At 43.6% G+C, this 13,480-nt stretch overlaps 2 protein-coding genes across 2 annotated transcripts; both read left to right on the top strand.

Annotated features, from left to right (window-relative positions):
• Positions 1–6,165: 6,165 nt before the first annotated feature.
• LOC115322574 (sulfotransferase ssu-1-like) lies at positions 6,166–7,113 on the top strand. The gene has a single exon (XM_029982937.3). It carries the CDS (start codon positions 6,166–6,168, stop codon positions 7,111–7,113), a length of 948 nt encoding a protein of 315 aa, XP_029838797.3.
• Positions 7,114–8,655: 1,542 nt separating this feature from the next.
• On the top strand, positions 8,656–13,195 carry LOC8053210. Its single transcript, XM_029982935.3, has 4 exons — positions 8,656–8,786; positions 9,703–9,755; positions 11,927–12,331; positions 12,961–13,195. The coding sequence occupies exons 2-4, from the start codon at positions 9,710–9,712 to the stop codon at positions 13,170–13,172; spliced, it is 663 nt and encodes a 220-aa protein (XP_029838795.3). The 5' UTR covers positions 8,656–8,786; positions 9,703–9,709; the 3' UTR covers positions 13,173–13,195.
• The last annotated feature ends 285 nt before the right edge of the window (positions 13,196–13,480 follow it).

The following is a 13,480-nucleotide window of genomic DNA, read 5'->3' as shown; positions in this document are numbered from 1 at the left end:
CAGCATCGATACCGTCCTGGGCAGGAGTGTTTGTGTGTATATAGCGACGTGGACGTCCATGGTGACCAAAAAAGCATTGGTCGGACTAATTCGTTTTGATATCTCGCGGAGGAAGTGATTTGTGCCCTTTCTGAAAGAAGGAACTTTGGGTGGGAGGTTCATTATCAGAAAGTTATCAAAATTTGGAATTCGTTCTGTAACTGTGTCTATTCCTGACATAATTGGTCAACCTGGATTTCCTGGTTTATGAATTTTGTCCAGCGTGTAGAAACACCCAGGTTTTGGATAGGCGGGCTTCATTGCTTTGTACATGTATGTCAAATTTTCTTTGATTTTGAGAAGGTAATGTTAGAGTTTCTTTCATTAATTCGGTGTAGCTTTCAGTGGGATCTTCATGTAGCTCTGTATAAAATATTTGTCGTTAAGTTGTCTGAAGTGCTCATCCAAGTAATCTTGTTTCTTCTGAATAACTATCGCGTCACCTTTATCTGCCGGTTTGATGGTAATATATTGTCCGTCGAATTAAGCGCTCGCATAGCGGCGCGTTCGTCAGAAGCGAGATTGCAGCGTAATTTCTTCTGCCGATTGCAGCTCGATATTACATCTCGTTGAACTAATTCAATGTATAAGGCAAGGTACGTATTGCGCTGTGCGTTAGGAGTCCAGGATTGGTCGAAGGCATTCGGGATTCGTTGTAGGTTTTCTTGGGGTTAATCACAGAAGTACTTTTTAAGTCTCAGGTTTCTTGCAAAATTATCTAAGTCCTTACAAATTCGAAATACATTAAATTTTCCATACGTGGGGCAAAAACTGAGGCCCCTCGAACACAAGGACAGTTCCATGGCCGATAAGTTGACGTTGGACTAATTAATTACCTTCGGTTGTTTTTCTTTTTAACTATAGGTGGTTTAACTCTACGTCGGAGTCTCCAAAAAAACACTTATTCTATTAAAAAATAAAGACCTTACATTATATTTGTCCGGATAACAACATCCGCGAGTTACAGGAAGTGGATACAGCGCGCATCAGGCAGAAATATAGTTTTATTATTTTTTTATCTTTTTAAATGATATAACGGCCGAAACTTTCTTATAAAATAAACATCGGTATAAAAACAAAAAGCTTAGTGTCCGATTTTATGTTTTGTTCCTTTTGTGGACAGCTGCAGTTCGGTGTGCTTTACGAGTCCTCGTTCTGGAGATTACTGATAAGACATAGAAAGTTCCAACGATATCAGTTCATGGCAAACTAAAATAGTCGCACTATTGCTTGTATACTCTAGGCCGTGGAGATATAACAAAAAAAAACACATTTTTTTGTCTTTTTATCGTTTTTTTTGAAGGCACTCAGTGCAACGAAAAAAAAAACATGTCTTCTGTACCGTAAAAACAAAAATCCGACTGAAATATACTTTTGTTTCGTTTCATCTCATTGTGGAGATTTGTAAGGCTTATGAGAACCCAGATAAGGGTTTAATTTATGGGGGGGGGGGGGGGGGGGGGGGCGGGGGGGCATCAGTACACTGTATGGTATTAAAAGCGAAGACGCTGAATAAAAGACCCGCTTCTGCCACTCTGGTCGGTACAGTCGGTTGTGTTTCGTTAGAAGTCTGGGAATCGCAGGACAACGTAAGCTCGTAAAATCACGCACTCTTGGAAGCTCCTCACTGTATAATGCCCCCTCGTAGATGCACGCGAAACAACCAATCACTTGTCCTCGTCCATTTCGTCCAGCCAACGAAAAAGGCGGTCGGTAAAAACTGCGGTCTGGTTGCAGTAGTGCCACTAAATAAGCTAATGCAAAGCTCAAGTTCGTCTTCCTCTTTTTGCGGGGGCTTGTGGTGACGTCAGAAAGCCGAGCTCTATTAGACCCTTTCCGGAATTCAGTCTGGCCACGTTGATCACTATCATCATCATCTGAAAACGGAATATGTGCTATACTAATGGCGGCCTTCTGTTTACTGATGTAGGAAGAAGTTGAAGATGCTCCTAGGCAGATGATTCGAGGCCTATACATTCTTGGCGTTAGCGTGACGCGAATCAGGAATTGGATGCAAGCGCTGCGTAAGTGTTCATTTCTAACTCGGTCCCAGTCAATCTGTTTGTAGCACTCACTCGGCCTCAAAGCCCCTTGATGTATAGAACTCTACCAAGGCGTCTATGTGGGTTGGCGCTTCGTTGCGACTGGCTGCTTATGTTTCGCCATTGACACTAAAAGAGACTGAAAATAATTGTAGTGAAGTGCACATTTTCGTTTACCGTTGACCTTTAAGTGATGGTGCCCCATTAAATACTGCAGACCACAGGTTCATTGCCGCCATTAGTATAGTAAAAGATTAACCGCCATTCGAGTCACCAGATGGCACTGAATTCCGGAAAGGGTCTATTGGCTCCGGTTAGAAGGATAGTTGGACGACCGCAATGGCTAGCTGCCTTGATGTCTACCTCCTATCCTTCCAATCGGAGCCAATCAGAGGTTGGCGTTCTAACGTCACCACAACCCCCTGCAAAAGAAGCAGACGAACTTCCGCTCCGCCATTTAGTGGCTCTATACCCGTTTTCACCTCAAGAAAAGAGAAAGTCTTGCTCAATGTTCATACGCCGTGCGAAGTAGTTCTTTCGAGATTTGGCTGTGGGAGGAAAAAGCGATGCTTTTGGCGTTTGAAACATGTACGTCTTGATAAGGTAACGCATATCTAATCTAAAACGCACTTACACATATCTCGATTCTCAGCATAAGGAGGGAAATTAGTAATGCTCCGCGAGAAACCTTAATTTTTTTTTTTACTACAGCTCGGGAGGTGAAAATGAGTACAGGTGGCAGTAAGATGGGACGTCGTTATCGAAACTATAAAGAGTTTTAGTTGTTCGTTCCGACACCTCTAATAACGATACCCTATGTAACCTAAGTATACGGGGACCTTAATGTAACCAAACGATATGCTTGCGCAAAGGCGTCGGCGGAAATCGGGTATCGTTATCGGGGTCGTCAGAACGATCTACTAATACTCCCTGCTTAGGCCACGTAAACATTGTGAACTTTCGGCTTCAAATTAAAAACATCGAGCTCTAGCCAAAAGATACATCGTTCGGATACGCGGTCCGAGCCCTGCGTCAAAACACAAACAAATCATCTAAGCTGTTGTTGCCCCGATCATGCGTCGCTCTCAATTTTGCCAATATACGAGCACGAGGGTTGGATCTCCTTCCTAATAACAAAATGTCTACTATAGTCGGTTGCAAGCTAAGAACAATCTTTTAGCTCCACCCACAAGCGCATTGCGCCCATCTGAAGTGCCTCCGCTGTCGAGAAAGTAGTTCGCTAGCAACGTTGCTTTTTCTTCCTCCAGGAAACGTGTCTTAAACTACTACAATATTTATTTAATTCATTCAGGACATTTAAATAGGTTAGAATACGTTTTTGTCAACGAAATAGCTGTTTAGTAAAGAAAGAAAGTCATGTCCAATGTACCGTCTTCCCAATTCATTTTCTGTCCAAGATACTGTCTAACATACCGTCTAACATACCTCTCAGCAGTGCTAAGTTTCGCGCCCGCTTCGAAATTTTCGTTGGCGATAGCGTCGCTGGATTCTCACGTTGTCGCGCAAAAACTGCTGCAAACGCAAGCCGATACCATTAAGATTTCGTGGCGTAACCTCGGGCACGTAAAACACGGTGCAAAAAAGCAGAATAATTGTCACGAGAAACTGGCGTCGCGTTGCTAAGGCCAGCAGCCATGTTGAGCTTTTTTTTTTTTTTTTTTTTTTCAAAAGGATCGCGATTGGTCCACGGAATCGTGACGTCATGAAAACGATTGGCTGGCGTTTCTCGGCGGAGGATTACATTTTCCTCTGAGAGGCATTTCCGGTTTTTTCTTAGCTTGCAACCGACTATAGAAACACATTTATCATGATGGAAAAACCTGACGCTACAGGACGGAAGAAAAGGAAAAGTCTACAGAATAGAAAATATTTTCACACTTCCGTCCCAACCTCAGGTAGTATCGTCCTGGTAAACTTACATCGTCTTAAACGTGCCCTGAAGAGGTTTCTGAGGTCGCCTATATGTGGCGATGACCCACCTCTGAGGGCTCTAAGCATCCTAGAAATTCATAAATCATAACGATGCGCAACCGATTTCCCTATTAAAAAAAAAAATCGTAAGATAGCGAGAACATCTCCGATGATGGGAGAAGCATTGTTCTGGCAGCCATGGGACCCCATGTGACCAATGAAAACGCGACATTTCGTTGAGATGGCAAACGCTGCTATTCCAAAATGTCTTTGCTTTTGTAGATCATAAAAGCAAGTAAGAGTAGTTTGAAAAATAATTTTTCGCGGAGAGGGAGCATAATACTGCAATAATCGTCTCCAAAAGAGCGCATTGTGTTTTTCTCCTGGTTTGGAACATGCTCCTCTCATCGCCGGAAATGACCTTGGTGTGTTGCGATATATGATTGGTCTTTTAACAGGGAAACTGACCGCGTATCGTCATGATTTCGAATTTTTTTTTTTAGGATGCTTAAAACCAGCACAGTGAGTTATCACTATACTTAGGCAATCGCAGACATCTTCTAAGGGCTCTTTTAATTGCCCTTTGACAGTTTGATTCATTAATTATTACAATGTTTGCATCAAAGGACAGCTCCCACTAGTTGCTCCTGAAAAAATAAAGAATGTTTTGCAGTTAATATTTTTATTGACGTTTGTATATACACTCTCCGGATTGTGTGAGAAGACCTAGTACTCATATCGGAAAAGCACCATAGATATTTCCATAGCCAAAAATATGAGTCAAAACAAAATAGCAAGATAGGACGATAAGCTTCTTGGGCGACGGCCAGTCACTGTTTTGCTCATACAGAGTTATCTATTTCACAGCTGGGGTTTCCGTGATGGGAAAAACATTACGGTCACCTCAACCTGGCGTTCGTTCTCTCTTTTCTCATGACAAACAGTTTCACTGCCCAAAACGCTGGGTACTCACGTCCGTGCAAAATAGACAACCCGACAGTGTTTATTTGTATCCCTTGTCGTCGTCCAATTGACAAGAAGCCGCCGCGGGGCAAGCACTTTTTTTGCCACGTTTACGATAAAATTTCAAGAAACCTTCAGCATGAGAACCATACTGTATCGCGCGTTAGAACGTCTTTTGTTTAAACCTTGAAATCTGAAGAAATGAAAAATATAAAGCTACACGTATTAAAGAGAAGCGAAATTCATGTCACAAGATCCAATAGACCTATCTCACCAGTCAGTTTGGCTACGCCACCGCTACCGCAATCCATCGAGGGAACTTTTAGTCTTTCTGCACGCATGCGTCAATCTTGCTGGATCCTAGCGCATGCAGAGCCCGAAGATGGCACGAGCCGTCCTGATGCACTGCCGCCTGCCTTCTGCAAACTTATAGGGAGTATTCACTGGACGCCATATTTGTGCATGCTGTTTACAGCGCATGCTCAGAACGAGCTCACATCAGTAGGCTGCTAAGACCGGCACTCTTGATGGTGCGGAATGCACGTTGCAAAAGAACTGTAGAAGCTCGCCATCAGCACGCGCTCAGCAGTCGCGCACACAGCTATGGCCGCCAGTGAATACTCCCTATACCCCATTCACACGATCATAAAGGTCCCTTTAGCTAAGGGACCTTTTTATGGCCAGCGGCGAATCAGTTCGCGATCCTCCGCGCGTAGCATGTGCTCGCGATTTATCAGCGCGAGGTGATTCGCCGATTGGAAAGGGACCTATGTTGAAGGTACCTTTGTGCTGGTCGTGTGAATGGGGTATAAAGCGACTTCAGTTATGGCGACGTCACGCATGCGCCGAACGCTTGGTGAAATTGGTCTATGTGAAGCTTGTCCCACACATATTTCAAGCTGCCGGCGTCGAAACTCTAGCAGCGTTCTCGCTATTGACAACCTCTTCAGCTTTCCTCTACGAATGTTTCGTTTCTCATAATACGTTGGAACTAGGGCGAACTTGTAGATTTGACAAGGAACCGTAATCCCAGAGCTCCCACGTTGTCGAAACGTCTTCATAAGCAAATAGCTCCAGCTTCTAACCTTTGCTGGCATTGATGAAAGAGAGTTCATATTCGTGAATGAGTGAAGATTAACTTTGACCAAAGATGTAATACAAATGTGTTACAGATTCCGCACAGTTGACCATGTCTGCCGACATCTACAGGGATGTAAACGGCGTCTTTGTCGGAAAGCATTTCCCAGAAGACGCGGTGCTGTCGGTGATGGCTTACCAACCGCAGCCCGGAGACATCTTTATCGTCAGCTACCCCAAGTGCGGCACGACGTGGATGCAGCACATCGTCTACAACATCCTCATGGACGGCAGTCCTCCCCTGAACAAGCTGGACCCCGTCTTCCGAATGCCGTTCCTGGAGCTTCAGGGTGCCGATGCCGCCAGGCACGGGTTGAAGCCTGGCGCGCTCAAGACGCATCTTCCCTTTGACAAGCACCCCTACTCTGAAGACGCAAAGTACATCTACATAACGCGTAACCCATTCGACTGCTGCGTCTCGTTTTACCACCACACGAAACACTTTCCAATGTACCATTTCCAAGATGGTACGTTTGACGAGTTCCTCGACATGTTTCTTGCCAGGAAAGTGGATTTCGGCGATTACTTCGAGCATCTGTTGTCTTGGTATGACCACAAGGACGACGCGAACGTCCTCTTCTTAACGTACGAGGACCTTAAGAAAGACACCAGGAGCTGGCTGCACAGGATTGCAGACTTCCTTGGTGAGGATTACGGTAGCAAGCTTCGGGGAGACGACGGTCTTGTCGAGAAGGTTTTGAAGATGGTTTCGCTCGAAGGTATGAAGAAGACGGTCGACGCCAACTTTAAGTCGACCCCAGGAGCAGACGTTTCGCCGGAGGAAATGGAGAAGGTTCCTCCCGAGCTTCAAAAAGGACTGCAGAACCTGCGGAATTTCCTCGCGAAGCCCATGACAGGAGACTTTGTACGTAAGGGTGTGGTTGGGGACTGGAAGAATCATTTTTCTCGCGACCAACTGCTCCGAATAAAGAAATACATTGACGATAATACCAAGGGTACCGACGTCATGAATTTGTGGAAGGACATGGTCATTGAGTAATATTCTCAGACGCTGGCGCAAGTTTATTTCACTGTCGTGCACTTGGAAGACCAATCACTGCTATACATCTAACCAGTTGAGCCTATGAGAAGGGCCGATATCGCGCCCCAAACGACAAAAGGCCTCAAGGAAAAAATGGCACCCACCCTTTTTTTACCGGGAGCATGCATGGCATTTTGAATACGATAAAATCGCCCTTCCCATAGGCTGAACTCCTGAAAGAAAGACCAATCACTGATGTGCGGAAAGCGTCACGGGGAAAGGATATCTGGGAGTGTGCTTGACAGACGCCATGTAAAGAAGCATATGTAGAAACTATTGGCGCTGTTTGCCCTGTCCATTATCACTTGCAGTAGAGCAATAAAATTATTTTATTCGGGATATTAAAATAATTGGGCATTTCTAAAGTTTATTCTCCTGATTTAGTCATTTAGGGTCAGAAAGTGTGTTAATGACGTAGTCTAAGAAGTGGTGATAGACTACAACATGTAAGAGGAGGCCTCAGGGAATTCAGCATGTTTGCCTCTCTATAATTAATATGTAAGGTGTGAAATGTGCAGAAAAATACTTTCATAAGAAACTGAATTTAATTTCTAGGCAAAACGTTACAAATCTTGTTGTACTGTCGTGTTTCTATAGAAATACTACAAAATACTTTTCACCCCCTTCGGTTGACTACATTTTTGTTTCTGTTACCATGCGTACAACACAAATAAAACAAGAAAAACCAAATATGATGTTGTGTCCGGAAATAACTCAAATAAACTTTTATCTTATAAATGTAATACAGCCAGCCATATTTCATAGTTTCACTAAAACGTTCCTTCACTTAAACGGTGAGTGGAGGTTCAGTTTATTAAAAAGTAATTGTACTTATTTCATTCGTTTTTTTTTTTTTGTGCCCCTTTTTGGTTTTGAAAGTTATCTTCAGTAAACAAAAAAATTCGATTATCTCATTCAAAACATCAATATAAAAAATAAAGACGTATATCTATGGCTTCCTGCTTTATACACCAAAACGCTCTCATAGATTTATGCCTAGAAGATTTCAAAATAGGCTGCAAATATACTTATTTTTAAAAAAAATAATTTAATAGACACATGAAAGTTGAACCGAGCTCACCCTCAGTTTACCTATTGCGCTCACGTTTCTTGCTTCGCGATTTCTTCTTCGGTATTTTTTTTTCTAACGGCCGGTGCATTGTTTTGATTGGGAGCGGAGCACTAAAAAGATGCTTTGAAGTCGTCTCGCCTTGCTTTTCTTAGCATGTTGGCAACCATAGATGCCCGTTCGTAAATAGGAAAACAAAATCCTATGAAAAAACACACACAAAAAAAAAAAAAACATCCAAGCCGCGACGTGTTTCTGTTTGGACAGTGCGCGCACTCCGCACCCACGAAGAGAGAAAACAGATACAGCTATCTTGGATATTTCTCGAGATATCGAAATGGCTGTGTCTACCGAAGACACGCAATCTAACAATACAACAGAGAGAGAGAGAGAGAGAGAGAGAGAGATGCTTTCGAATATTATCGCCTTCCAGGTGGATTTTCCCAGGCCAAGTTGCGCAACCCGCGCTACTCAATCGGTCTGTCCGTGATGTATTTAAACAAGTTTTAGTGGCTCCGGCTAAGCAGAAGTAGGACGACCGTCTCAAGAGTCCGCATCAAAGGTGAGGATACTCGACATTTTCTTCGCTCAGATAACAAATAGATCCCCAAGTGGCTATTCTATGAAGAGTTTTTTTTTTCTAGATTGCGGACACACATAATTATACGGGTTTTATGGGCGCTTAACACTAAAATAATAAAGCAATTATACTATTTTGTAATCTTTAAACTGACGTAACCTTTTTACAAACTAAGCAAAATAAAATATACACCTCCTCCTACAACATACGTGTTCCTTTATTGTTATATTGTATAGATATTATATTAAGCCCAAAATTAAGATATAGATTTTTTGGTAATATTCCATTTGGTTGTGTAGTGTCCACCTTGCTCTAGCTATCTTCAACACGACAGAGTCCACTTTTGTACTTGATTTGCTTGTTAATGTGTTTACTAAATACTTAATGTCTTTAAAGCCAACACGTATTTGCATGACTTCTGCTGGTCACTTCTAGTGTGCCTCAATGGCCTTCTGTTTAGGGTGATGCCATCGTTTGTAGGACCCGATGCCGACAGCACGCGCTCACAGGAAAAATACAAAGGAATCGCCGGAAACAAAATGTCGCCGCAGCACAGTCAGTGCCATGAGCGCGTGCAGGGGCACGCTCTTTCACGGAACAAAAAATGAAGATAAGCGATCGAAACAAAATGGCTAGATGTCATCACCCCAAGAAAAGCGCACATGAAGGTACCCTAGTCACTTCGAATAATGGTGCTTCAAGTCATACTTGCAGTCCACATGGCAGAAATGGCGTAGGCAAAAGTAACCCAAACACCAACGAGTCCGCAATCTTTAATTCACCGGCCGCGCTTGGTCGTAGATTGTGCAATCGAACCTTATGAATATTGTTCCCGGCGCGGATTTGTATACATGCTACTCTGTTAAAAGTGTCGCGAACTGAGCTTACGTTCACGCAGGAACTTCATGATGACGAAATACGCTACCTTCCTCTTGGCTTTCCTTGTGGCCGGTAAGTACATCGTGACATATCTGAAGACTCTCATGCCGAATTTTAAGCATACACAAAGTACTCACCAATATTGGACACTCTTTCAAAGACACGTTGATCAGGTCCCCATGCATTTTTGTACGGCATTAGCTTTATCATTTTATCAGATGCTTCTTCGATTTCCAACCGGCTAGGTTTCCCATTATTACATAGATCCGCGGCCTAACCTTGCAGTTGTGCGTTTACCATTAGCGGAGACAATTTCAGTAAGTTACTTTGACATCGTGTGCTTTAACATGCATCGGCGCCCTTCGGATAAATGGTAGATCCTTGCGCCGTAAACCTTAAACATAATCATTTATGTAAATATTGCTGCGTTTTAGTGCCCAAACAATTAGTTAAAAATAAGAAAGTTCAGCAAGCACATAACTGTATTACTGCGCTCACGTATGCGTTTCTAAAATAGAGATCTCTAAGCACTATGAACTATGTAGCCCATTTGTGTTGCAACACAACAAGGTCAAACTGACTAGCCGTTGATTAATTATCAGCTGCCTCTCTTTTTGCTGCAACACATCGATGTAATCTTTTGCATCGACTACTTATAACAGTGTTTCTAATCAAGCACCGAGGAGAGGAAGCTCTTTATTCAAAGCGCCAACCACTCAAATCTAAAAAAAAAAAGAATACTGAAGAAAAAAATAAAGACAAGAAGAGAAAATATCAACGCAACATGAAACATTGCTTTTGGACACTGAGGATGGTCTTTGACTTGCTCACATCAAACTGAGTGTACTAGAGTCTTGGGTCGAAATGGTTTTGCTGTTTACTTTGTAACAATCAATTCTACTTTGTCTACTTCCTCCGTAAAGTACTCGAAAAACCGATCATTTGTCTTTTTTTTTAATAAGTATGGCCAAGAAGAAGAATTTCAGGTGTGGCATTTTAATGCACATGCATTCTAAGCTAAAATAACACTTCTTTCTTTTTCTAGCTGATATCATATTGCCATTGTAAAATGTCATATCAATCGCAGTTCTTAATAATTGAACTGATACAAAGAAGAACACTGGTGTTTGGTACCTGAGTGCAGGATGCACTCGGGTACTTCTGGGAGCTTACTTCACAGGGCTTGACTCAACACGCGTTGTGCAGAAATGCAAACGCCCGAGAATTTGCTTTCTTAGGACGAATTAACACGAAATTAAGCAGGTGGACAAGACGGTTGAAAACCTGAGATTATCTGGTGCTCACTGCACAAAATTGTGGCATTTAAAAATAAAAATATCGAGTTTCGCCGCGATAGAGCTTACGCCTAAACCGTACAAGAGAGAGTGTGTGAGAGAGAGAAGGATTGTTTATTTACAAAAACGAAGTTGTCACTCTAAATTTAGGGCGGATTTTCTACTTCGCAAAAGAAGGAAATGAAGTAAGAATGGAGAACAAAAAATAAAAAAGGGGAAAAAGCTAAAAAAAATAGGATATGGTAGAAAACAGCAATCTCCTGAAATATATACATACAAATGAAAGGAGTGTTATGCTGGGAAACTACTACAACAAAGTTTATTACCCCGTTTTGAACGGGGACCGCTCTTCATCAGGTCAGTGCTCCCCGCTCAAAATGCCGTAATAAACTTTGCTGTAATAGTTTCCCAGCAGAGCACTTCTTTTACCTATCACTCCTCCCGACCCATTGCTTTAAAGTTACTTCACTTATATATATATATACATATATATATATATCGCGTGTGCAAACCACTCCACCACTCCCCCTTGGCTTCTGGTGTTTCCACAGAAACGAGATGTATCAAATCAGAGGGGCTCTGAAAGCACACTACGCCGCGTGGAACGCGGCGTGGAGCTTGGACTACCTGTCCGAAGGACTTGTGCTTGAGTTCTGAAAACGTGGAGTTTTCATTCAGTACGCGATGCCTGCGTACCTGCCGGCAACAGACAGACAGTGGATAAGCGCCCCTCACCTGAGGGGTTGGGGGGGGGGGGGAATGTGTGAGATGGAAAGAAGAAAATAAAGATGGATGAATGACGGGCGGGCGCGCGGGGTCAGTCGGCGTTGAGCAGCGTGAGAATTGGTAGTCATTTCTCAGTCCTCACATTAGGACTCAAACAGCACTAGGAAAAAAGTCAACACAAAAGAGAAATAAATCGAATGATTGTTCACATCTCGTTTGCAGGAGCTCTTGCTGGCACTCCTCAAGATTCGAACCTCTACCTCGACAGCGTCCTGAGGGACCATCTCCCTGGCAACGTGCGCTCCCTAAACCTCGATCCGGCCACACTGCCCGAGCTCAAAGTCAAGGTGAAGTCGACCTTCGTCACCAATCGCGAGCTCAAGGCAGAGCTTCGCAACGGAGCCGTTCACGGTCTGTCCACCGCCCTACGACGACGTGGCGACTGCTCGGCTCCAGGTTACCAGGGACCTAACGTGACCGTAGGGTGCAACGTCAACCTCGACGGCGTTTCGGTGTCCTACGAGGTCAAAGCTAAGGGCCACAACTTCGCCGGCATCAAGACCAAGTACAACCTGGACCTCTACGTCCAGAACACCAACGTCTTCGTGGAGGTGACCAGCTGGCCTCGTGAGTTCTCTTCTGTTGTTTTCTCTTTTGTGTGTAGATGACGCGCTTTTACACAGCCCGTATGCGTTTGTTTATGTGTACTGACCTGCTATGTAAATTTAGGTTACTTCCTTTTACACATGTAAATTATGTATTTTTTTTATACAACGCGTAGGGGTTTGGGTTTGTCTATCTATATAGTCCTCCGATGACTTGGAAACAACAATCACCGGTCTTACCTGAACCGGCAAGTTTAGAGAATGAGAAAATTAGGGGGCATGGCACCCAAGTAGTAATACCTGCAGTGTCAATGGCAAAGAAGCGTTCAACCCTGTACCACTGAGACGGCAGGCCCATTTGAACGTAGTACTGATTCGGGAAGCTTATACAGAGTCTATGACTGCGGAGGTTAATCGATCTATTGGTATTGCTTAATCTTTGCGTGAAAACGTTAATCCGCCATCGACAATGGCTAGACTTCTTTCCCTCGGGGAGTAATTATTGTACCGTTGCATGCTCTACAAAAAAGAGGGTACGTCACATCAGCGATGCGTGTTAAAATCCATCGGATTTGGGTAAACTATACTAGCCTGTTTTGGCTACCGGTTAACATCGTATTGCATCTTGTTAAACTTCGATCAATTCTGCAGCTCAAGCGGGCGTTCTGAAGACTCTTACTCTCGGCGGCGTGGACTTCAGGATCGTCCATGGTAAAAGTCTTGGCCTCAACAAGAAGAGGCAGCAGGCGTACGACGAAGAACTCAAGAGAAGCGTTCAGGGCGCGCTCATTTCTCTGATTTACGGGAAATTCCGAGACGCCCTGAATCTGTCTGTGAGCAGAGTAGCGATGCCGAGGGTATAATAAAACGCAACGTATACCTTCAATTCCGCCTCTGTTTTGTTACTCACCGAGATGTCCCTGGCTGAACTGTAACGCGCAGTCACCCGTCGAATACATCGTACATATACGGCAGTCTGCAGACACAGGCTGAGGCGTGTTTCTTCCTTGTATGTTTGTCCTCTTCCATTGGTCATTAAAGAACTGCCTGCAGACATGTTGGAAGCATACCTGAATGTGTGAAGGAAAGAGGCTTCGAGCATGCTTGAGACCTGTCCACAGATGATAATGTCATCGTGTCCGTAACGAACACCGTACCTTTTATATGACCT

Source organism: Ixodes scapularis, unplaced genomic scaffold (assembly GCF_016920785.2).
Source record: "Ixodes scapularis isolate PalLabHiFi unplaced genomic scaffold, ASM1692078v2 PGA_scaffold10__122_contigs__length_95168666, whole genome shotgun sequence".
Classification (NCBI taxonomy): Eukaryota; Metazoa; Arthropoda; class Arachnida; order Ixodida; family Ixodidae; genus Ixodes; species Ixodes scapularis.
The sequence above is the reverse complement of the archived record's forward strand: the minus strand, read 5'-3'. Positions and strand labels throughout refer to the sequence as shown.